Source organism: Haemaphysalis longicornis, unplaced genomic scaffold (assembly GCF_048455015.1).
Source record: "Haemaphysalis longicornis isolate Haplotype H1 unplaced genomic scaffold, Haemaphysalis longicornis Haplotype H1 scaffold_2, whole genome shotgun sequence".
Lineage (NCBI taxonomy): Eukaryota > Metazoa > Arthropoda > Arachnida > Ixodida > Ixodidae > Haemaphysalis > Haemaphysalis longicornis.
The window spans coordinates 201,605,636-201,631,251 of NW_027526295.1; the positions used below are offsets into that span (position 1 = coordinate 201,605,636).

At 50.0% G+C, this 25,616-nt stretch overlaps 1 protein-coding gene across 1 annotated transcript in view; it reads right to left on the bottom strand.

Annotated features, from left to right (window-relative positions):
- LOC144169778 (E3 SUMO-protein ligase RanBP2-like) overlaps nt 1-25,616 on the bottom strand; it is a 98,518-nt gene that overhangs the window by 19,591 nt on the left and 53,311 nt on the right. Inside the window, exons 22-26 of the mRNA XM_077699112.1 lie at nt 21,779-22,204; nt 19,411-19,908; nt 17,187-17,342; nt 16,129-16,257; nt 7,969-10,032 (exon numbers count right to left, since the gene is read on the bottom strand). Coding sequence (XP_077555238.1) covers nt 7,969-10,032; nt 16,129-16,257; nt 17,187-17,342; nt 19,411-19,908; nt 21,779-22,204 — 3,273 coding nt within the window. The remainder of the gene's footprint in view (nt 1-7,968; nt 10,033-16,128; nt 16,258-17,186; nt 17,343-19,410; nt 19,909-21,778; nt 22,205-25,616) is intronic.

Consider the following 25,616-nt stretch of genomic DNA (forward strand, 5'->3'; position numbering starts at 1 on the left):
CGAGCAGCGGTGGCAGAGAAAAAGAAAAACTTGTGGCGGCACGCGGCCACAGGCATGGACGGCTTTTTGAACTAAGGAGGCCACCCACCCTTCATTGTTTTTTTTTTTTTTCCTGCTCCTCCTCCCCTTCCCTTTTTTTCCCCTCTTTCGCACCAGCTTGAGCTACCCGCAAAGCAAGGTGCAAGGCATTTGCTTACTGCGCTTTGCCGTGTCATCTGTTATCCTACGGCTTCGGCTGCCACGATTGTTTCACTGAAATCTGAGAATCCCCAGACTTGAAAATGAGTTCGTAGTACTGAGGCGTTGTTAATATAGAATGGACTTAAATAAAATGATCGTTGTTTTGAAAAGTTCGCTATTCTGAAGTACGCGAAATAATTTTACACTAAAACTATAAGCAGTCAGCATGGCATTTCTTAAATGTTCATTAATCTCAAAAGTTTGTTAATGTGGTGTTTGTTGTACTGATATTTGACTGTACACTTCATACGACCGCTCTCACCCCTATAAACGCCCATAGTGGATGAAAACCACCATACTGTCCACCACCTTTCCTTCTGCTTTCCTTGCCCCCTCGCTCTATGTATCTTGTTCCAACAACACACTATCTCCTCATTGCTCTATTCCCCCCTTCCGTCTCATGTTCTTTCCCACCTCGCTCTCTGCTGTTGATGCCTTTTACACTACGCGCAGCGTCACCCATCGTTTGTTCCTCTCGCAATTTTTTTTTCTTCCCCCTTCATCACGTTCAACTCTGGCACCAGCCAGTGTGGGTCATTGCCAGTCTCCTCCTACCCATTTTTTTCCTGCATTTGCCTCGGGGAATGCCTTGACACCACCTGCATCTATGCTTGTTTTCTTAGTTCGCAATCACTGGAAAACATGCGAGGTTAAGCTTTATTTTCCAGCGCTGCCCATGATGCCTGAAAATGAATGCCACTACTGCTTGGTGATAAAGTTGAACCTTGATATAACGAACCTCGATTTAACGAAATTCTCGATATAACGAATTTTTTAAAGTTTTCTATCAAAATTTTGCTAAATGCATGTATTTTTAACTCGATTTTACGAAGTAATTTCGTTCGGCGCTTCCGATTTAACGAACTCACGGCAAGAAAGGAAGAACGAAATTCCGGTCGAGGCATGTTTTGTTTTGCCTCTCAGAGACGACATTGAAAACATTCAGTACTCGCATTAACTCTTAAATGGCTAAAATGAAAGAAAAGCGGTGAAATCTGCTGTTGACAACAATTAAAAGCGATGAAAGAAGCTGCTCAAACCGCTAGCGGTCATAGACGGTTGAATAGTGCGGCCACCATTTTAACGTCTCCATCGTTGCCTACGCCAGCGCCCTCTATGTTTAGGCTGCCGAAGCCTACTTAAAGCTTTTTTTCTACGTGTCCTTCCTCATGGTGCTGCTGCTCTAGGTTGTGCGTGCTGATAACCACATTAATATTTTGTTCGTGCATCATTAGGTGAGTCTTGTAAGCAGTGTGAGCACTCCAAGGGAAAGAAAAGTGTTCCGAACAAGAGCCTAAGGAAGTGTCGGTGAAACCGACACTAGACTGACGGCCACCGAAGTGATGGATGCCATCGACGGTCTGCGGAGGCACGCAGGTGCACGCGAATGTTTAAGAGCAAGCCTTGTTAGCTCTGTCAGCGTACGAGGTCAAGAAATGCCAAGCACTGCTTACGGACTTCTTCACTACGGCTTAAACATAGAGTGCTGGTGGTAATAAATTGCTCTCTTTGAACATGGTCATCTTTGTTTCACCTGTGTTCATTAGACAGCTGCGACGCAGAGAAATCGGTTTCTTTAGGGCTCAGTGGGCATAAAAGTAATTGCTTAATCGAATTTGGCCGGAAGATATTTAATGTAAGCTTTCCGCATTAGCGGGAGCACGTAAGCGCTGCTACACAGTCGGTCCGCGTGTACTCCGCTCGACTCACAATCGTGGCTATCTCTAGTGTAGTGGTTGCTTCACGCGCCCATATTGCAGTTTTTGTACATGAAAAGCCTTTCGGAAGTTTCATAGCACCCTTTCGCTGTTGGCCCGCCGCACCCCTCAACGCCGCGCCTAAGCCTACCACTGAATGGACGAAAAGAGGCGTAACTTCGAAACAGCACCTCGCCGGGGTGAAGTTCACAGGGCATGGACGCAGGTTCAATTGACAGCGGTGTTTAGCATTGACCGAAATGAAAAAAAATAAAAAGTGGAAACCCAGTCTGCTATCACATTTAATGAGGCGTTGCAGAAAAGCACCGGTTTTACGACGACACATGAACTACCGCCGGCTATCCGAATTCCATTGCCTAAGTGTTGAAACTCTTAATTCACACAGTTTTCGCGGCCAGTTTTAGTACAAATTTCGCTTTAACTCTTTTGTTACCGCGGGAAATTCACCAATTTTGAAGGGTCTAACAAAACATTTTTTTGTGCTATACATATTGGTTAGGCACACATTGCAGTGACATAAAATGCAGGTTATTCCACGCGCTTTCCAACGACACCAGTTTTAATAATCTTTTCCTAAATAATAATTGCGAAAAAAATTATCGAATTCGAAATTTCTGTCCACGCGTCGAAGAAAATAAGAAAAAAGTAAGTTTTGTATAATAAACCACCAGTAGTAGAAAAAATTTAGAATATACATTTTGTAGGTAGACATTTCAAAAACCGTCCAAGAAAAAAAAATTGAGTTGTGCAGTACAATTTGTCAGATATAAAAGAAAATGTTAGCCCGCATGGTGCCCGTGTCATGTGGTGAAGCCCAACCACTATTTCAAATTTTGCTATTTTGGATGGTTCTCTAGAAGAAATCTGGTGGTTTGACATTATTAAAGGCCCAAATTAGCCACATGTGATGTAAAAAACGCCTTGTCAATGATTATGACCGGCACAATATTGAAGGCAAGCAAGCGATGTGAAAAAATCCGCTTGAAATTGAGAACCAAACCTTTTGGTGGGTGCTTGTTGACGTTCTGATGATCACTTATCAGTCAAAACTTTCATTTTTGGTTTTTTAATCATGTTCTGACTCACTATGGTAGCCCTGCTTGCAGGAATAAGGTACGATGCACTAGAAGCATTGCCCAGCAAGCTTTCACCAAGCCGCCGTAGGGCTGTGAAGCGAGTTCAGCACTACGAGCCTACTACATTGCAGCGCCACCTAACAATTCCGAAAAGAAACAAATACAAGGCTGTTGGAGACTGTCAGAATAGACAGTACTACTAAGAAGCCACACTAGACCTCCGGAAATACCCTCGTATGAAACCGAAACTGGCCGGTGAACAGCTGGCTGTGTTCAAGGCCAATTGGAAGCGTTCTCCTCGTCTGAACTGATACTCGACGACTTGGTGTTATCGTTTGACTTTCAGCAGAAGCTCTTATCGCAGAAGCAAGGCATAGATAAAGTGGAAGTGCGAGCGGCATGCTTGTTTTGAGGAGCAGTAGCAGGCAACGGAGGCGCCATGGCAAATGAGCTTGTAGTTGGGTAACTGCGTAGTAGCGCCAAATATGAATTTCGCAATGCAGAAACGAAACCGAAACTGCTGGAAACTGGTTGAAAATGGCAGGCACACTTGCTAGACATGCGGGGGACCATCAGAAATAAGCTTTGGGAGAATAAAGCTGCCCTTTGTCCGAACCAAAGATCATTAGTGAATAGCTGGGGCCATTTTCAAGTAATTATCACCTCTCAACGCTGTCGGATTACAAAGGTGACAACCTTATTTGGTACTTGACTTGCCAGGAACCTTTTGACAAAGAAAATATTATGGTAATGCCGCCTAATCACGATTTACATCCTTTTTCCTGAAGTGTAGCAGCCACGCCCCCTCCCTCAAAAACACACGCACCTCAGCTCGCGAAAAACGCCGTCAAAAATCTTAATCTCGCCGGAGCGGGAAAATTTAAACTGATTCTAAAAGGGCAGTGCCTAGACTAACCACTGGCCGCATTAGGTGTACGAGAAACGACTACATGTCGAAATAGGCAATATAAATCATCGATCACCGGTGATCGATTTGAATAGGCGTAGTAACAAAAGAGTTAAAGGGACACTGAAGTGATATGTAAACATTGCGGGATTACTAGCGCAAATTGTAGTCCGGAGTCCCCAGGCCATGTTTCGACCACTCTAGGCGCGTTTACGCGATTTTTTTTAGTAGAAAAACTAATTCGAAAATGCTGTCCTCCTCTCTTTACGCTCGCCCATTTTCTGTGGCATTTTCGTGTGATGTCAGGAGGGGATGAGCTGGCAATTGGCTGCGCTACTGCACGGCTCCCCGGCCTTCAGACAGAGTCAGTCGGCCCAGCGTTTCGTCCGCCGGCCGCCGGCGGGTCGTCGCAATCAAGGAGGTTAAAAAAAATTGCTTGGTCGCAATTCGTTCGCTTAGTTGAAACGAAGCCAGGACACGTTTGTGAATGGAAGAATGTGCCTTTCTTTACTTGGTTTGTTTGTACACTGTATCTAGCTCCAAGTCAAGGTCGCTTCACACAAGCGCTGCACAAGCGCACATGCGACGCTTCGCTGACTGGTACGCCAGTAGGAAAATATAAGGCCTCTTGAAGGCGGGAGAAGAGTCAGCGAAGTCAATATAGGTACTAAGGAAATAAAATCAACTGATATTTTTACCGTACAGCGTAAAACTAGGGTGCGGGAAGCACTTTTTTGCGCTGGGCGAACAAGCACAGCGGTCAGCAGCACGACTACGCATCTGCGAACGCTTTTCCGTCTACGAAATGCAATTGCTAGACGTGAGCTACTGTGGAAACTCGGGCGACGCTTACTGCACGAGCGCAGTACAACAAATAGTCACCTAAGCTGCTTGAAATGCCAAAACTAAATAAAAGTGTACACCGGTTGTACAATATATACCCTATATTAGCCACGCCTTCGCATCCCGCTCCGTGGCTCAGCTGTCTGAGGCGCTAGGTATGTCACCGCAAGTGTTTTGCAAGTCACGAGTTCGAATCCCCGCGGGTATGTGGTTTTTTTTTTTTTTTTTTTTTTGTAAGTTAACTTTTATGTTTACCGCCGATGTTTTCTATATTGAGTTCACCTTTTTTTGGGCCGCAACGTTCATGGCTACACGAACTAGTTCACAAAACGCGCGCAGGCTTGCACTGGCGCGCTAGCGAGTTCTCGTTGGCGTGCTGTTGCCATAAGCACCGACTGCTTGCAGGCAGTGGGCACAGGCCAGAATGAACAGACCCTTGGCCTGGTGCGAACACGCTTTTTACGATACAGGCATGAGGGAGGCAAGCTCCGAATATGGGGGAAAAGCGCATGACATTTGGGCGTCTGCGGGTACGCGGAGGGCGTTCATGCACTGCGTAGGTCTCGGCTAGTGAATGCTACGACTACAAGCCGTCCTGGGAGGCTTATCTTGTGCATTTTACAGCCGCCAACATGGCAGAAGCGCGGTACGATGATTACTGAGATATTGAGAATGCCCATCCAACAACGCCATTGGTTATGTTTTACAGAATCGAAACCGAAGCCGAAACTTGTTTGATTGCTAACCTTGGGCATCGTCCAATCACGGCGCCCCTCCTCCCAACGTCACAGCCTTCGTTGGTGCGGCCGCCGCAAACCGCGCATGGTAGTTTTTCTTCTTTCGCGCTTTGTAAAACAATTACCGATTTGTCAACCGGATAAACGATGAAAAGTGTGCTAATTTGAGCCAGTCTACGCAGTGCAAGCAAAAACGGGAGCTTGACAAATTCACTTCAGTGTCCCTTTAAGTGGAGAGGTAACTACATAGCAGTTGTTTCTGGGCGATGGGCAAGGTTTTGAAACCTCAATAGCTGGTTAAATGAACTGTAAAATCGAAACCTCGATTTTACGAAATTCTTGATTTATCGAAATTTCCGCCCACAAGTACGATTTTGTCATATCGAGGTTTAACTGTACAGTTAAACCTCGATGTAACGAACTTCAATGTAACGAAACCCTCGATGTAACGAACCACGGAATTTTTCGTAACTTCAAGTGTATGCACACCATGTATTTTTACCCTCTGTGTAACGAAGTCCCGTTTGCCGAAATTTCAATGTAACGAAGTTTCACGGAGAACTAGGCACGAAATTTAAGTTGTAGAGGTATATTTTGGGAGACGCAAGCGCCGAAATGGGATCTCAATAAAACGCAAACGGCAACACGGGCCGCCCGATGCCGCGGATGCAGCGAGCCGCGGAGTCTGAGCGAGCCCCTTGCTTAAAAACTGTGTGGCGTGCATACACGGGTGGCGCACTGTTTCTGTCGGAGCCTAATCGTCTACGCGGGCAACAGCGTGAACGGCATGGGGCGTTTTCTCACCGCAAAAACGCGCCTCGCAAGCCACATGCGCGCTGACACAGTCGCGGAGACCACCCGCGCGATGTGGGGTAGCTGCATGGGGTAGCTGCAGCGACCGCTTATAACCGCTCGCTGAAACGCAACTCAATGGGCAAACGAGAGGGGCACGCGAGAAAAAAAAAAAGCGTATAACGTGGGCGAAATTTTCACAGTAAAACCATAGTAAAACGTCATGCGCGCCTCTTACGAAAGCGCCCACCAAACATCCTCCGCTGTGGTAAGCCTAATCGCCTCTTGCGGGGCCGCCGCCGCCGCCGCCGCTTTGCCCTTCGTTCGAGTTCGCTCATGCTCGTTGGGTTTCATCGTTCCATCAAGCATTTGTGAAGCTTTATGAGCCTTGTGCGCGCGTTTTTTTTTACACCCGCGTCTGCGATTGGGGAGGCGCGCACCCTATGGCGGGAGCTTCGAAGCGCTCGGGGATGCCGAGGATATTCGATTGGCGCTTTCATAAGCGGAGCATATGACGCTTTACAGTGAAATTTTCGCCCACGTTATCCGCTTTTTTTTTTTTTTTTCTCGCATGCCCCTCTCGTTTGACCCTCGAGTTGCGTTTCAGCGAGCGGAAGCGCTCGCTGGAGATACTCACATCGCGCGGGTTGTCTCCGCGGCTGCGTCAGCGCGCCTGTGGCTTGCGGGGCGCGTTTTTGAGGGGAGGAAACGCTCCATGCGGTTCACTCTAATGCCCGCGTAGACGATTAAGCACCGACAGAAACAGAAACAATGCGCCAGCCGTGTATGCGCACCACGTTTTCTTTTGCAGGAAATGCTTCACGGGATGAACACTTCATTAAAACCGCGAATTTCAATGTAGCGAAATTTCAATGTTACGAAGTAAATTACGAATTTTACCGACTTCGTTACATCGAGGTTTAACTGTAATACCAAACTAACCAGAGGCAAACAAAGCATGGAGCTATTGCCTGCTCTTGCATCTGCAGTAACTGCTTCTGTTTTCAACAACAGGCGTGCATTTCCATGCTCTGGTATGACTTGCTTCAGCCATGGCATTTACATCCTTATTGCACTCACCATGCCCAAACCCTGCCGGCCTTCTCAAGATTGCAACACGCAGCTGCACACAGCTGGATGGCCAGTGCAGAATGGCCTCGGAATGCACAAAACACTTATTTTTTTTTCTTCCCTTAGGACTTTGGGATTAAGTTCTTGCAAATTACACAAGAGTTAATTAAGTTTGGTGTTCATAAATTACATGAGGAGGCAGGCTACGCAGTACATATAACGCAGCACCCCTACCATATGACACCCCCGTCACACGATGTTTTCACGTGCTCTTGAGAACATTGCATAATCGGGGTTCCACTTTATAACCATGGCTCCACTTTGCATTTCCACACGATGAACAACATCGGCGGAGGAAGGCTCTGCAGTGCTTCTACCAATTTTTCTATGTATAGCAGCCACAACTTGCAGCTCCCATGGCCAAACTTAACAGCAACCCTACACAAGCACTGTTCTTTAACAACAGGCCCATAATGTGATTTGCATGAACAACATTAACTTGTACCAGAACCACCGCTAATTCCAACATAGGCCTCTCCCTTTGCTCGCACGAAACTTTGGCGGGTGTAGCAAGATCTACCCACCTCGGCAGCTGGGGCGCCAGGCCTGCGGGTCTCGCAGGCAACACAGGACATCTTGTCGGCGGGATTGGACACGTAGCAGACGTCGCAGTTCCAGGAGCCAGGCTTTGGCCTGAACTGGTTCAGCTGCGAGAGCGGCACTGATGAGGCGGCTCCCCCCGCCTGCTCCTGGGGGGGCTGCTGGGCTGCCTCTGGCTGCTGCCCCGCGTCTTCCCCTTTTTCCTCCTCTTCCTCGCTCGGAGACTTGGCGACGGGCTGGGCAGCGTCTCGGCACCGCTCAAAGACCTCCTTAAAGAGGGCCGCCTGTTCCTGCGTCTTGAAGCGCACGGCCAGGCCCTCCTGGCTCTGCTTGCCCTCGCTGTAGTCGTTGGCAAACCAGGACCACGTGCGGTCGCTGGAGGCCAGCCGCGCCAGCTTCATCTCCGGCACGATGCGGTGGTTGGCGCACAGCTTGAGCACCTGGTCCCGGCGCATCAGCACGCGGCACACCTGCGTCTCCCGGTGGCGCAGAATCTTGAGCTGCCCGATGCCGCGCTCCTTCCACTGCTTGGTCTCCGAGTCGGAGTCGAAGCGGTACAGCTTGGCCCGCTCGCAGAACAGCACCTCCTCGTCCTCCTCCCCCGTCTTGACCTCCACCAGCTCGGGCAGGGCCACCACGGGCTCAAACTCGGCGCTGGGCACAAAGTCCTCAGGAATCTCTCCGGGGCTCCGCAGGGAGTCTCCCCGCTGCCTCCCACCCGCAGGCGGGGAGGGCTGGACCATGGGCGAACGTGCAGCCGCAGCCCGAGAGGCCGGGGGTGTGGGCAGCGACGTCTTTGACGCGGGAGGTGCAACCTGTGCCTCGGTAGCCACAGGGGCGGGCTTCACCGATGGGGACGTCGCCTGCATCTGAAACTTTGGTGCTGCAAAGTTGACCTTGCTGATCTCTGAACGGGCACCCGCTAGGAATGACTGGGTTGCAGCCGCTGCCTCAGTTGCCTCGTCCTTTTTCTGGGGTGCCGCAGGGCTCTTGAACGAGAAGCCTGCAAAGGGACTCGGCTTCGCTGGCTCCTTCACAGCGGCTGCTGGAACAACGGGCTCGGGGGTCTCCCTGGGGACCTCCACCACTTTCGGGGGCGAAGAAAAGGTGAACCCACCAAAGACATTCTTCCCGGGCACCGGTGTGGAGGCCGCAAACCCCGAGCTAAAAGGTGTGGGCTGCCTCTGCTCTGGCATGGTGACACCAAACTTGAACACTGATGCTGCTGGTGCCACCTGTGTGACGGAAGGCGAGCTAGTTGCCGGAACACCAGTTTGCGGAAACGCCGTGACGGGCGTGGGCGTTGTAGCAGCACCTCCAAACAAGCTGGAAGACAAAACAGTCGGTTTCGCTGCCGGCTGCTGAACCGCCGCGGCAGACATCGCCGTGCCTCCAAACGACCCGGAGGTTGGAACGCCTTGCCTGGCCACGGGCTGTGGAACAACCCCGGCAGATGTGGCCGTCTCCGCCGAAGGCATCTTTGGCTTCTCGGTGCCCGGTTTTGGCGTATCACATGCTGCACAAGTGAGCTTGTTACCGTCATTGCTCACATAGCAGGTCTGGCACTGCCACGAACCCGGCTTGGGGTGGAACATCTTGCCGAAACCAGTGGCCGGCAGATGAGGAAGACTGGTGGGTGGCGAGCTGGTTGCCACAAAGGATGCAGCAAGCGGCGAGCCAAAGGACACTGCAGGTGCCACAGATGTGGCTAGTGCTGTGCCAAATGCAGAAGGTGCGACAGTCGGTTTCGGCACACTGAAGGTTGAAGCCGAAACTGAAGGACCGGTACTGGTTGGAGTGACAGTGGCACTTGAGGGGGCGGGGGCAGTGGGCGTCGCAGCCTGCTGGGACTTCCGCACTGCTTGATCGAAGGCATCTTTAAACTGTGCCGCTGTTTCTGCCGTTTTGAAACGAATGCAAAACTTCTCTGGATGTGGCTCCCCATCCGAAAAGTCTTGGGCATCCCAGATCCAAGCCGTGTCTTTCTTGGGCATCGGAGTTAGGGCCATTCCAGCATGGATTCGATGGTTGGCACACACTTTCAGCACCTGCAGATTCGAAAAATCAAAGGCAGTTCGGAATGTTGCATTCGTGCTTCTTCAATCACAGCACCAAAATGCTCTGTGCACTTATCGAGATGCATATGACAGGGTGTTATAAAAAACACACTGCACTGAATAATAAAAGTGTGCTAGCAATCAAAATCTTTGCCTAAATGGACACGAAAGGCTGAACAAAGCTTTGTTTTTCAACTGAAAGATCATACGTTTTCGTAGCTCTCGGTTTTTGCTCGACGAGCAATCATGCATTATTTGCTGAGAAATAAGTAACTAAACCTGGCGTTTCTCTCACCTGCTTCTGTTTAATTTTTTCATGGCGTAGCCATTGCATCACAAAATAGGAGCGAAGCCCCGGTGCAGTCTAGAGCATAAACGCTGGCATCGGTAGCTTTTACGTCTCCAAGCCATGGTTGACTTGGCAACATTTCTCTGGCCAAGGAGGCTGGCTTGGACCAGATTTTTCACCGAAGGAATGAGAAACGTGTTTAGACGCTCAAGCGACCGGTGTGCCTGCCTGCTCCGGCATCCCAGACCCCATCGAGCCGACTGTGAGCATGGAGGGCAGCGGCGAAGCCACTTTTGAAGCAGCAGATGACGTTTTAAGGGGGGACGTGGCTTTCAAAATCAACTTTTTTATTTCTTTGTGGATTTTGATGAAAATTGGCACAGCAACTGGAAATGCTTCCGTGATAACACCATAAAAATTTCAAACTAATATTTTGATAACTTTTTTATGTATTAAATTTTCTTTCTGTACCGCTTGTACCGAGCTTGAGCGGCTTATAAAACACGATAGAAAACTTCTTCTCCCAAATGAATGGACGAGGTCGTGACAGTTTTAGAATTTATTTTTACAACACAATGTTTTTTAGTTTTCATTTTTTTAGAGGTTAATGTGCAACAGGCATGTTGACTCTGAACGATTATTTGAATAAAAAAATCACAAAAAACAAATCTGGAAAACCAAGAGTGTCACGACCTGAACTGTTCATCAAGGAATGTAATGCAAGAAACGGAATCAAAATAGACCCAGCGGTCACAAAGAAATCCCTGGTACAAGCGACACAGGTGGCAAAAAAAACTGTTTTGAGAAAACGGCTTCCGAAGTTGCAACTTAGGTTTTACTTATCAAAAGCCGTCACGGTTGTAGCCTTTCATGTCCTTTTGAACATGGGGCTTCTGGAATGCTTTGCCTTGAAATTGGAGTGCCTTTTACAGCCTTTCTCTTTCTAGAAAACATCATTTTCAGCTCCTCTGTGAAGAGTACATACCCCATGGTGCACTTTGCAGACCAAACGAAGGGGGAGATGGGTTTCAATGGGCTTTCAATGCAAAGTAGGTTAGCTGGTTGGCTGTATCATACTGAACAGCCTCCTTTTGCAGTGTTGTCACTATGGCAACAAGTTAAGCATTTTTTTTTACTTAAATTTGAACATTTTTGGCTTTTTTTTATGTTTTATCATCTTGTCTGGCACAGCAACTTAGTACTCATACGTGCAGGTGTTCATTGCCAAAAGTTTGCATACCACAAGGTTGAAAATGAGCTACTTTGAAGCTTGGTAGAGTATTCTGCATGACTCCCAACTTCAATGCAAGAGCATATTTTTTTTACTACTTTTGACATTCAAGGCATCCAATATTTCTCGCAGCAAAACCAGTATGCCCTAAGCAATGGTATCAATAATTTCACTAAAAAATCGCTGTTAAATGCCAAGACAGTAATGTACATTTCTAAGGCAGAGAACATATTTTTATTCCTATATTACTAACTCAAACCTGTTTGCATGAAAATTACAAGTGCACGGGAAACGTTGCGCAAGAAAGGCGATATGGCTCGCGCGCATCGCAGCGCACGCTTACCGCGACATATCGAACTTTGATTATACCTGATATGGCTGGTCAGGTCGCTTTTAAGATTAAATCTAACGTCGCACGCATTAATTACAACTACTGGCGTTCAATCGTAACCGGTTGCCCAGTCATGTGCTGCGCCAATGCGCGTCGATCGGCTATGCCGTGCGCGCCGCAGCGTTTGACGCGTCGACCGTTTCTTTCTCAAGGCTAGCGAGACCACAGTCAAAACACAGCAATAACTAAGCGTGTAAACATCGCAAACCCGACTAAAAGTTCACTTCACGAACCGCTATCGCAAGCGCGCACACCGCGCCACCCTCCGGGGTCTGGCGACGGTAGAGTCACGCGCACCACGAAGCGTTCGATGACCTCCTCCTTTCGAGCCACACAACTTCCCGTAATCTGGCTCGTTATATCTGGCATTCCCACCGCGATAACGTCCGTGTTGAATACCATAGATTGAACAGAAACTCGGCCGAGCGAAGCGGCGAAAATGAACTCAAACCGCTCGCTACGCAGCACAGGCGGCCGCCATCTTGCGTTGCGCCCGTGACATCCAATCAGGAGGGTCGTTGTTCCGGAGGACCAATAGCGCTTCAGCATCTATTTCTAGCTTCGTTTGTGCGTCGTTTCTTTTCTGCTGTTTGTGCGTTTGTGAATGAACGAAGATAAAAGAGACGAGCGGAACCGGAAAGACGATCGCTCGGCCGATCTAACCATATCAAAATGGCCGCGCCCGGTGGAACCGTTGCGGAGATAGAGCGTTCCGAAAATTGCCGTTTTTTCGCCCTTTTGCGCCGATAGTTTGTCACCGCGCCTGACAAAAGTATTTTTTTATGCCACTTTGCGACGCTTTTCAGCGTAAAAACTTCGCAGACGCATAGAATAGGAAACATAGAAGCCGAATATGTGGGTTTCAAAAAAACGATGTTTTGGTCATTTTTCCGAAGTTGAAAGCCGCGTCCCCCCTTAAATGTCAAGCGCGGCAACCTGGGCTCCCGGCTGGCGCCGTTCGGGAGGGTGCCTTCACTTCACCTCCTCTGGCGATCACAGCCATAGCATATGAACTTCTCCCGTGCGGCGCGAACCTTGCTTGAAATTAACACTCTTCACGGCAGCCGTGTCGAGTAGCGGTCGAGTAGGGCAGAGTTACGCATGTTTTACGAATTATCAATGGCGGCTCGAGGTGAACAGAGGGATTGAACAGCTAACCACACGCAGCAAGTTTATTTTACAGGCGATTATGTTCCAACCGTGCGCATCTTACTGGTGGCACCGTTTTAAATAAAGTATTACTCTGTCTCCTACTCCTCCCCCTCCACACGCACAGAATGGGAGATTGGAAGCTCAGACAGCCCGCTTAACCAACTGCAGTGCATCTTGTTCCTTTTGCCGATTCTAATGAGGGGACTCCAGCTGCTTCCTGCTGGGTATATTGCTTGCAGAAGCTCGGGCACTTACCGTCGTAGCTCATCGACTTCACTAACTGTGCAACAATGCTTTTCGAAAACAAAAGTGAAAGCATGATGGCTGACTGAATAGTGAGAGAAGCAGCCTGCCTCACAGTGTACAAAAGCTGTAGTCAGTGTTTTTTAGTTACAATCAGCTCACAGAAGGTTCTGATTTATGTTTATTTTGCGTGCTCAACCACTTCGTTATTAACTGTTTATTTCTGAAAACATCTACTGATGCTTCTCCAATAAGCTCTCGCCGTTCGCCACATTTGTAACGTCACAAACCGTAGTACCCGAAAGCGCATGGTGCATCGTCCAGTTTTCGAGTTTCTGGCATTTTCTGCCTTGCAGTGGCGTAAAAGACAATTGGCTACTTGGAGCAGTGCTTGGAGCAGACAAAATGAAGATTTGGAGCACATTTTCCAGCTTTTGGAGCAGGTTTTTTCGGACCACTTAAATTGTCCTGTAAGGACTCGGAGCCACACAATTCCTCAACACACAATTAGATTTAAAACAAAGGGGGGGAGGGTGGGAGAGAACTACACAGATCATCAAAGTACCAAAAGAAGCTTATAGCTCCTTTCTCTTTTTTTTCCTAAAATTTATTTGAAGCACAAAAACACTAGTTCCAGAAAACAAACATTGTACAACCAAACATAAGCCTAATTATCGGCACGATAGGTTAAGGACTTTTTTTTTTTTTTTTTCTGCAAGGAATGCAGGATTGACAAAGCTTCCAAGAGCTTCCTCCGGCCCTCCTTCAGAAGGCTCTGGCCACTTGGCACATCAGCTAAACACTTTTTGCTCATGCCTACTGACACGAGATCAGCATTGCTCAACATCTTAGCTGAAACGATTTCGGCTTGCAATTCTTGCTTTTTGCGAGTCTTGCTTGTAGCAGTGGAATCTCCTGGCTTTGGATTTCTTGTCGTATGGTTCTTCCAATGCTCGGCCTTCAAGTCGCTGCATCTGACCATTCCAAGAGCCCTTCACAGCTCTGATGAGCTCTCCATTCAGGGGCACTGCTGCTGCATTGCGGCAAAATCTTAGCGACCGACCGTTCGTTCATTATGCCCTAAACGCAAAGTTTGACGTGCTTTAAATGGGAGGCGCACTTCCCAAAATGCAATCACTGTGGTCACAACGAGAAGCAGGGGTGGCAATGTGCGCGCTGGGAGGCCGTGCACATCATACCTTCCAATCTCCCCTCCGCAGGCATGACCGAAGGCGTCAGCAGCCCTACACGCCCATCTACAGTCGGTAGTCAAATCCGTGGTCAAATGTATAACGTGCGCACATCACAGCCAAACAGGGAATAGAAAATTGGAAACACCAAGGCGCCACCTCATGCAAAACGACAGTACAACATTCAGTTTCGTTTTCGTTCGCGGTAAAAACTGCCATTGCCCTACCACTGTTTTGGAGCAGACATGAAGCAATTGTTCAAATTAATACGCTTTTGGAGCAGAATGGAGAGAGATGACCCTCTTAGTGCAGCTTGGCACAATTGGCGCAGCAGTTCTCCCGCTGGCCTTTCGACGTGGTTTCCGAAATCAAAATTTTTATTTTTTTGTGGATCTCAATGAACCATGGCACAGCAACTGGAAACGCGTGTGATAACACCACAAAAATTTTAAATATGTTGAAAACTTTTCTACTATTTACAAAATTTTCTTTCTGTTCACCTTGTACTGAGTTTGATTTCTGAGTATTTCTCTTTTCCTAAACTCCAGAAAAATTCAAGACAGGGGTTGCAGCCACATACAATGCATTTTAACACTGTAGCTGTGGGGAGAACACAAGGTTACAGTGCTCTTTTTTCTTTTAATGCAGATAACATGTTGAAACTGCTGCAACATGCAGACAGCACTTTTCCCGCTATCGTCGCAGCTTCTTAGCATGGCTGATTGCTGGTGAGTATCATGACAACTGCAAACTATAAGGCCAGCAGGTACTGGTTATTGCTTCATTGCTACTTCCATTCTGCTTGACATAGAAGCTTATTTCACAACCGGACTGGTACGGTCTAAAATTCCCCCTAAAAAGAGCGATTTATTCTTCAGTAGATCTCATTACATTTCAAAGCAGTCATGGCTAAGGTTGCACAGATTCACAGTGGCTGCTAAGGCCCACAAGGTCAGTGTGAAATCGGTGCTGTACCCGGCAGTAGAGAGGCAGACATCACTAGTTGCCCGCACACCTTGATGCGACCACTACTACTATTCCCCGAAGATCCAAGTGGGAACCTGGCACAACAGAAGGAAATTCTCCGGCGAACCACGTGAGCCCTCATACCCCTGTGTGGTTCAAACCTCCCTGGTGACTTAACTTGCCGAGAGGAGGTTGCGCTGCGGAGAATACGCGTTGGGATGGCCCTTACGCCGTCTGTGACTGCCTCTTCGCCATCGCAGAACCGCGGCCCATATGACTCTACCTGCCCATTCTGCGACTCCGCCGTACAGAATGTGAATGTGCAGCATCTGCTGTGAACCTGTCCGGGACTGCATCAGATCCAATTACGGCACCTTTGTGCAACCGGCCTCCGCCCTGGCCACCCTCCAGACCTGCAGCGCTGGGTTCATGGACCATTTCATTGGCAACTTCTGGACTTCATACACGAAGCCAACTTGTTCGTGTACCTGTGAATCGTGCACAGTTATGCTGCAGGGCAACTTTCAAATATAATAATAACAATAAAAAAAGGTGCGAGTGGCAGTCGCCTGCCCTCTTACAACGTGCAGCCACCAAAGGCAGCCAAACCATGTGCCCACTGTACCTGCTCCCGGCGCATGAGCAGGCGGACCTTGCCTTCCTCGTTCTCCAGCAGCTTGACCACGCCAATGCCTCGCTCCTTCCACTCCTTGTCCACATAGCGGAACAGCTTGGCCCTCTCTTCAAACAGCACCTGCAGACACCACCCCCAGGGAGAGGGACACGGCTGTCAGACATGGATGCGCCAAGTGCACACGAAAGGATTAGCCAGGGCACGCAGTTTTGCGCAGCAGGGAAGCTGGAATGCAAGGCACAACCCATTCACTGCACTTTTCACGGACATTTTTATTTTCATGCTTCATAACAGCTACCTTGTCGGCAGTCCGTGTAATACAGTAAAACCTTGTTACAAGAGACACTGGATTATAAGAGACATTTCAATGAAAACAGTTTGGTTGGTTTTCCTATGTTTGCCATGTGCTAACATTGCATACAAGAGACCTTGGTTACAAGAGAAATGTTTCCTGGGTCCCTTGAGTGTGTCTTGTAACGAGGCTCCATTGTGTTAAACTACACAGATTTCACTTGAAGCTAACCAACGGACAGGGGTGCAGTTTATAATAGGCCATTCTATAAAACAACCCAAAATGTTTCCCAGAAGCTAAAACAACAGAAGGGGTTTCACAAACAAGTCTAGCACAATTTTTACAATGCCTACAACTACCTGTACACGCCCCTTTACTTTACGGGCGTAGCATGACCGTGTTAAGGCATGCGGCACTTTCATGCTGCAGCAGTTCTGCCTGGTCCCATGGACAGCATGTCGGCACAATGACAAAGAACCGTACCTTTCCAGCCTGCATGTCACTACCGCAGATCAACACAGAGCTCTAAGCCCAAGTGAGCATTAGTGGCTGATCTCATCTTTCATAAAACCAACAGGGATGGTTTACATCAACAGTGAGGACAACCATGTGGAGCATCAGTTGAGTGCCCCCTTGAAGACAAGCGTGGCTGCATTGAGCCTTGAAACAACGCCACCTACGTCTTCGGTTCTCAAGGTGTGCTCTTGTACTACAGCGTCGCCCCCCCAACCTTTGACTCCCAAGCTGATGCCAGTACCTTTTCGTTCTCCTCCCCGGTGCACACGGCGACTTCTTCGGGCAGCGAAATGAGCGGGGTGAAGTTGCCTTCCACCTCCACTTCCTCCACGTAGTCATCCGAACCCGTGCTGACCCGCTGCAAGCGCCGCGGGGCCAGAGGCGACGGAGTGTGGACCTGCACACCCCACACCCGCTTGGAATGGACTCACAAGGACGACGAAAAGCGGCTCTCAACCTCTGATCTAAGTTGCGTCAAATCAGCACCTGTGTGGACGCAGAATGGCAGCAAAAGTGCCTGCAGGTGATACTCAGTCAAGGGATACAGGCTTTCAAATGCAACTTTCAATATAGCGAAGGGGAAAAAAAAAGGGGAGGGAGGGGGGGGGGGGGGCAGTGAACGAACATAGCTTGGCAGTGGTGGACGAGGACTGGCTGGGGAAACCGTCTTTGAAATGTAATCTCCTCCAAATTTTTATACCATTAGCGCTGGCATACATAAATGCTGATGGCCACAACATTGTTTCGAGACCTTTCAAGAGCGTATTGCTTTCTAAAATGACATTTCTTTTTTTACAAAAAGGACGTCTGTTTATAAAGCATTCAATGCAGACAAGCTTATAAGGAAACCGTGCAGGCAATTTGCCTCCATGATTGTTGGGTATTGTTTATGCCTTGTCAAGGCGCACTTCAGAGAAGAGGAACCTCACTGTGCTGCCATTCTGCTCCATGAACAGGCGACATTCTGACACAGGACAAGGCAGGACTATTTTATGGGACTACTACTCTGCCACTTGTCACAGGTGAGCCAGCGAGTGCATCTGTGCATACGCTCACCTCCGATCAATGGTGAAGGGACACTGACACTTCAAGTGTACATACCACAAAGAAGTGAACGCACATTGAAGTGAAGCGAAATACAAAAGCATTGCAGGCAGGGAGATTGCAGAGAAGTTGATTGAACTGAAATGTTCGAGTTTGTTGAAGAGAAGCTTTCTGCATTACATTAAATTTAAAGGAGTACTGACACGACATTTCAAAGCTGGGATAACTATGTAAAAGGCTTGCTTTGTATATCGAGATATCTCCCTGCAAGTTTCAACAGTAACCGTTACGTATAACATGAATTAAATCCGTTTTAGTCTTTAAGAAAGCTCAGAGTGGATACCATTTTGCAATCGGCATCAGCATGACGCCATCTACTCCTCCTGGCCACAAACTGCTGACAAGAGGGCTCCCGTAATGTGGCCAACGTGCTGGCTGCGGTTGGCGCGCACTGCTCCACCGTGTGCATCACGTCGCGGTTTTGGAATGTTTTCAAGAACCAATGGAAGGCCAACATTATGAACAGAAATGAACTCAAATATGTCTCAATTAAAAATTAAACACTAAATAACATCTAATTACACGAATTTTCAAGTTACTTTTCAAATTTCCCACATCCCAGTTTCCACCGCAAGCTCGGGCAAGCCAATGCTGACCACGTGAAACCACCAGAGACGATTTGAAAAACGCATGTGACGGCACAACTTCAGTTTGACGTCTGCAACTTGCAACTTGCCAATTGACGTCCCAACATGCAGTTTTGCGGCCCGAACAGTGCGACGTAATAACATCCAGCCTTGCCCAGAACTGCCATCTGTGCTGCCGGAGGCCGAAACTGAAACTGGTTGATAGAAATGCACTATGCTGTCTGCTGAACAGTTTTTGCTCAATTTTCATTATTAGTTGGCGAAGAGGTATTGTTTACAGCACAAATATGAAGAAGATTGATTTGGTGTCAGTACTCCATGACCATGTCCATGAAGTGCACACTGTCCAGCACAGCTCTTACATGCACACATGCAAGTGGAGGGAGGGAGGGAGGGAGGGAGGGAGGGAGGCAGGCAGAGAGAGAGAGAGAGAGAGAGAGACAACTTGCTTCATTGGAAAAAAAAAAAAAAAAAAAAAGAAGAAGAAGAAGAATTGGAGACGTACGCTTTTCTGTCCGTGGCAGAACTCGCGAAAGTAGACGAAATCATCCAGAAAGCCTACAAGCAAGCTATCAGACTCCCAGCAAGCACCTCCACAGACCCCACTCCTCAAACTTGGCATCCACAATACCGCAGAAGAATTAATCGAGGCCCACCTCTCAAGCTAAAGAGTGAGCCTGGAAGCCACAGGAGTGGGCAGAAGAGCCATTCTCTCCCACCTGAGAATGTGTGTGTGACCGTGCCGTCTCTACTTCAGAGGGACAGAATGCTCACCGCAGCTGGGCTGGCCTCGGCCGTCCTGGTGCCCATGCTGGCGGTGGTGGGTGTGCCCTGCTTCTCGGGGGCCACCGAGGCCAGTGCCGGCGTGGTGCCCGTAAGCAGCCCGTGCAGCTGCGGAGCACTCGTCATGGCCCTCGGGGCAGCAGCAGCAGCAGAGGCTGGTGGAGCGGCGGTAAAGGGCGACGCCGCAGCTGGCGAAGCCCCACCCAGCGACGAGCCAGGCGGCGCGCTGGCCCCGGTGCTGGGTGGCAGGGCAATCTGGAATGCATGGGGCGCATTGGCTGGCTTGGGAGGAGTGGCAGGAGTGGCGCTCCCCACGCTGGTCGCCACTGCTGCTCCAGCGGGTGCCAGCGCTGGGGGCTTCGGGCCACCGAGGCGGCTGAAAGCCGACAGCCGGCCCGCATCACCGCTGGCCATGGGAGAAGAGGTGCCGCTCACACCGGGGACAGCAGGTGGGGGCTGGCTGATGTCGAAGGTGAACTGGGGGAGCGCCTAACGGGAAGAACAGGAGAAGATCCCATTCAGCTCAGACTACAGTCACACCTCACTGTGTCATACACTGATCGCATACTCCCACAACAGATGGCAAGCTTTCTCGCGTGGAAGGTGTTTGCAACATTGACACTAGCATGATTACAGTGCCATCGGCAATATTTCGTCTCAGTGGCATAATTCAGGGTTCGAACAGGTTTTGAAAGGCAAAATTCAAGGGTTTTCAAAGACTTTCAAGCCCCTGTTGGAAAATTGCTAAGGCCCTTAGCGAGAGGCTAATTTTTTATTTTTTTCTAGTTGAAGAGCTTCAAACAATGCTCTCAAAGGGCCTGACGAAAAATTAGCACTGTATTTCACTGTCCGCCATCCTGTGTGCAGTGGACGGGGTTTGTGGGGAGGCCCGTCGAGGACTGAGGCAGACAGGGGAGATTGTGGTGATCTACACAGACAGTAGAGAGGCCATAAAAATCCTTGGCCGCACCCCCAGGACTGGCACGCTTGCTCACAGGATCAAAATGGCAAGCACAGTGCTGTACCAGCAATATGGAGTGGAGGTGAGGGTGGACTGGGTACCAGGTCACGCCGGTGGCATTGGCGATGGAGCCGCACAGGCGTTGGCGAGCGAGCTAATGGACGACCGCTCCGCCCTGGTGACCCAGACTATGCCCGCACCAGACGACCCCGACCCAAGAGCCAAAATTCTGGCAGCCAAGAGGGAGCGAAGGCGCGCCCTTTGGCAGCACATCCCCACCAACCACCACCCACTGCCCCGAGGACTGCCACGGGGGGCTCAGGTCCTCATCCACAAGACACGTGCGGGGGCCGCACTAACAGCAGACGTGCTCGCCAAATGGCGGGCCCACCACCGATGCAGGCCCAGGGCTACCGACGACGACAGCGACGACAGCGACCACGAACAGGGCCCCATAGTGAGCTGCTCCACATGCACCATGGAAGTGTGCCCAACAGTGACCCACATGCTGTGGGAGTGCCCTGGCTACCGGGACCTCCGTGCCCAGTACCTGCCACCACACATCAGCACTCTGCATCAATGGACCACCCCCAGCAACAACAGCCGCGACACCCTGCTCTCCCTCTGGGCGTTCGCTCACGAGGCAGGCATCGATCGCCGCATGTGATTGCAAATGTATACCATGTACACGCATGTGTGTACGCACTTCTTTCTCTTCTTTCTTTGTTTCTGTCTTTTCTCCGACACCCTTCTTCCCCTCCTATTAGGCCAAAGAGCCATTCCACAATAAAGACTTTTCATTCATTCATTCTATCTCTCGCCGCAAAGCTGAGAGAAAGAAAGGCTTGAGACCACGAAATGTCACACAGGCGCATTTCTTTCCACCACACGAGAACGCCTGTGCAACTCCAACCACTGGGAAGAACGTGAGCTGAAATAACTTCCCCTACCAGGGATGACGTCCGGTACGACATGTTGGATGTGACGACTTTTAGCATCGGTAACGAGCTCTTGCGCTTTACAAGCATCGTTTTGGCTGGCTGTCACCACCCTGCAACTGTTTTGGAGCAGACATGGAGCAATTATTCAAATTAATACGGTTTTGGAACAGAATAGAGCAAGATGATTCCCTTGGCGCAGCTTGGTGCAAATGGTGCAGCTGTTCCACCCCTGCCTTTCACCCATTATTTATAGAACATAGTGCACGTCTAATGGGGAGAAAACCAAAAGAAAAACAAAATGAATATACAAAAAGGAGTAGTCAACATAAAAACTTACGATGTGAAGACCTCTAGCTCCACACAAAAAATCAAAACAGAAAACCCACTAGGAAAGTATATTTAGAACTTGCCACTAGACACCATAAGCAGCATGCAGTAGCCCTCCAGGTGCTCTCACCTGGCCCTCGGTCAGGCAGAGGCCCGGCGTGGGCACGGCTGCAGCCGCAGCTGCCACCTGGGACGAGTAGAAGGGCTGCGGCGGCAGTGGTGCAGGCGGTGGCATGTGGCGCGCCAGGTGCGGAGGCGGCGGCAGCGGGTAGCTCAGGTGCGGGGCGTAACCCGCGTAGGCCGTGCACCTGAAGGGCTGGTATGCCAGGGACGCGGGGGGTGGTGCCACCTGAGGGGGCGGAGGCGCCCCCATCAGCGGAGGGGCCGATCCCCCGGTTGCACCCGTCGCCTCCAGGGGGGAGTAGTCGCCGTACTGGTCGTAGTCCCCCTCGTAGCCGGTCGAGTAGTCGTCCACGTACTCGGGCTCCTCCCGCTGACGCTGGGGCCGAGACGCACTGGCCGAAGCAGACCGGGCGGCAACCTCTTCCACTTTTTTCTGCAGCAAGGAGGAGACGACAACAGCGGGCGGGGGGCTGTTCACAACGAGACACAGCTGCAAAATTCCCACTTCCTTGTACAAGGCAAGCAGTCCGGCCCTACGTTGACCAAACAAAGGCGGACACCCAGCCTAGCTTACATGACTAAACAACGAAGCTGTTAAAATACCAGTGTAAACAGTACTACAAAATTAATGACCTCTGTTTTTAACTGCAATATGGCAACACTTTATTTACGATACGAGTGTGTTGACCACCGTCGCAATGGGTTCAAGACAAAACATGCTTGTTTCTCATTTGCGATTTAATTTTCTTCTGAATTAGCTTGATGAAATTGGCAAGAACTACCCATTTATCCCAGCAAACATGGGGCTGTCTGTCCCACAGCAGCTTTGTGATGCAGCTGGAACAGCTTAGGAACGGAAGCTCTACGTTATTTGTGTTACAACTGTGATCGATAGTTATCCATCATACCTGCACAGACTAAATACTTCCCCCCCTACGTACGTGTGTAGGCAGTCCAACATTATTTAATTTGTTTCGCAATAGTTTCAATAAAACACAAATGACCACCGTTATCTGTTCCTCCCCCAAAAGCTGATGTATCGACAGCAGATTGGAAGTCGAAATCATTTACAGCTCCACAATGACTTACAACTACCGTATATACTCGTGTAAGGGCCGCACCCCTACTTTGGAGGGGGAAATTTCAAAAAAAAAAAAAAAAATCAGAAAGTTCCGCCACAAAGATGTAGTTAGTTCAATTGCGGCTAGATGGCGCTGCCAGCTTTTCCCGCTTCCGCCGGCGCCATTATTCCTCAGTGTGGCCGATGGTGTGACGCATCGTTAGTGTTGTGTTGTTTCTTCTGATCGGTGTCGTCTGTAGTAGTGAGCCCTGTTTGAGCCAGCGCAGGTGAGGGATGATGGGCCGGCGTTTGAGATCGTTCACCGCAGCATTTAAGGGGGGACGCGGGTCTTAGAATGGTCAAAAATGGCCAAAATATCGATTTTGAGAAAATCCAATTTTTGGAATTATTGTGCCTTCAAGCACCTGCCTCCAAAATATCAACGCGAAATTCCATCGGGAAATACTCTAAAATCATGTTTTGAAACGCCTCGGGGGCCACGAAATGCCCCGAATCGGGCAAAAGTTGCTTGAAATTCCCGCGCGCCCCGCGGGCGAAGCAGCCGACCGATCGCCGCCATCTTGGTCTTGTTTTGAAGCTTGTTTCTTTGTGCGCAATTTGCGATATCTCAAAATGGCGTCGCTTGAGTAGAACGACCGCGCTTGCCAGTTTACCGAAGGCACCTTCTCGGCCGCCGATTGGCTAGAGCGGGCGCGCGCGGTTTGAGTTCGCCGTACGACCCCTCCCATTGGTCGGCGCGACTGCTGTCATGGCGGTCGCCATCATGGCGTCTGCTACGCGCGTCTGACGGAGTCCGCTCTTCTGGCGCAGCGCTCGCTTAGAGCAGTTTTGCTAGATCTTTTTACAGTTTCTTCTAAGTCTTCCATCGCGTACTTTCGTGACTGATGCCAGGAGACGTACGTTTGAAGAAGACGACCCGTCATGCGTACGGGAAGCGAAAGCGTCGTCCGCCTATCCCAAAGTCGCGTGGTGCGACTTCGGGCCGCTCGACTCCGCCGGATGAGAATCGTTCGCCGCCTCGTATTGCCTCGCCTGCCCCATCGCCTGACCAACCACCTCCTGAATCCATACCTGGTCCAAGCACGTCTTGCCGGCTTGACACGAGGTATTACACGGCGGAGGAGATCGCCGCGCGTACGGAACACGCGGACGAGGTCAAGCGCGGTATGGAGACGAAGTCAGCAATGCAGCGGAAATTCGACCTCCTTGAAGTGGATTTGGCGCAGTCAGAGGAAGAATCAGGCACAGATTTTGTCTTAGTGGATTTTGCAATGCTGAAGGACCTTTTTGCGCACGTCAGGTGCGGCAAGTGTGGGCTGGCGGCGTCGGATTTGAGGAAGGCTGACCGGCAGTACGGCCTCGCCGTGAAGCTCGAGGTGACGTGCTCGGTTTGTGAACACCGTGTGGAACGTTTTTCCTCACCAAGGACCGAAGGATCTGGCAATATCACTCCTTTTGAAGTGAATATGAGGGCTTTGAAAAGTATTCAAAGCATCGGGAAGGGAGTGACTGCTCTGTTGGATTTTTGTGCTGGTATGAACTTGTCCCACAGAGGCCTGCACCACAAGACATTCCAAGCACACTTGAGGAAAGTGGTTCAGGTTTGCGAGGACACTGCAGCAGCCTCTGAAGCTGATAGTGTGCGTGCCGTCAAAGACTTGTACTCGGACCTTGGTCAGCCGCCAAACAACATAGATGTGATGTTTGATGGCACGTGGATGACAAGGGGACGGTCGTCACACATTGGAGTGGGCTGCATCATTGAAGTGTACACCGCTTGGTGATTGATCATGTAGTCCTCTCTAACTTTTGCTTAGGTTGCGCCATCGGACCCAAAGCTTCAGATGAGGGCTACGAAGATTGGCTGGCAGAGCACGAGTGCCAGCGAAACATTGACTGTGGTGCAGGACGCATGGAGGTAGAGGCAGCCCTGATAATGTTCAAGCGCTCGCTCTCCAAGAATGGGCTGCGGTACACTACCGTGATGTCCGATGGAGATAGCCGCACCATGCACGGCTTGAAGGAAGAAGGTGTCTATGGGTTTATTCCCATAGAAAAAAAGGACTGCATCAACCATGTGTGCAAGCGTATGCACACTGCCCTGAGAAGTGTACGTGAACAAAAGAAGGCCCAGGGTGTAACGCTTGGGGGCCGAGGAAAGCTAACGGACCAAAAAATCAGAAAAATCTCTAGCTACTATGGGTATGCCCTCCGCAGCCATGCTCATGACGTGCCGGCAATGCAGAAGGCGGTGCAAGCCACACTTCGCCACATGGCCTCCACAGATGGTGCTCCCGACCACAGCTTGTGCCCTGATGGTCCCAGCTCGTGGTGCAAGTACAACCGTGCTGTCGCCAACGGGGAGGAGCCCCCTCCACACAAAGACCCTTTGCCGGACTCTGTTCGAGCCGCACTGGAGCCCATCTTTGATCGCCTGAGTGATGAGGCCTTGTTGGAGAGGTGTGCAGATGGCAAGACACAGAATGCAAGTGAGTGCCTGCACTCTGTCATTTGGACTCAGGCGTCCAAAAACCAGCACGCATCACTGCTAAGCATTACCCGGGCAGTTGCCGAAGCTGTTGCGGTCTTCAATCGGGGCAGGAGAGAGACCAACGAGAGCATTGCGGCGGGCCTCGGCTACACTGCAGGCAGCTGCCTCCTTCGTCGGAGCCTTGAGAAGGACAAGAAAAGGCTCAAGAAGTCGACCGCAGCCTTTTTGAGCAACGACGCCAGCAAGAGGAGGCTTGCCAAGCGGCACAAGGCA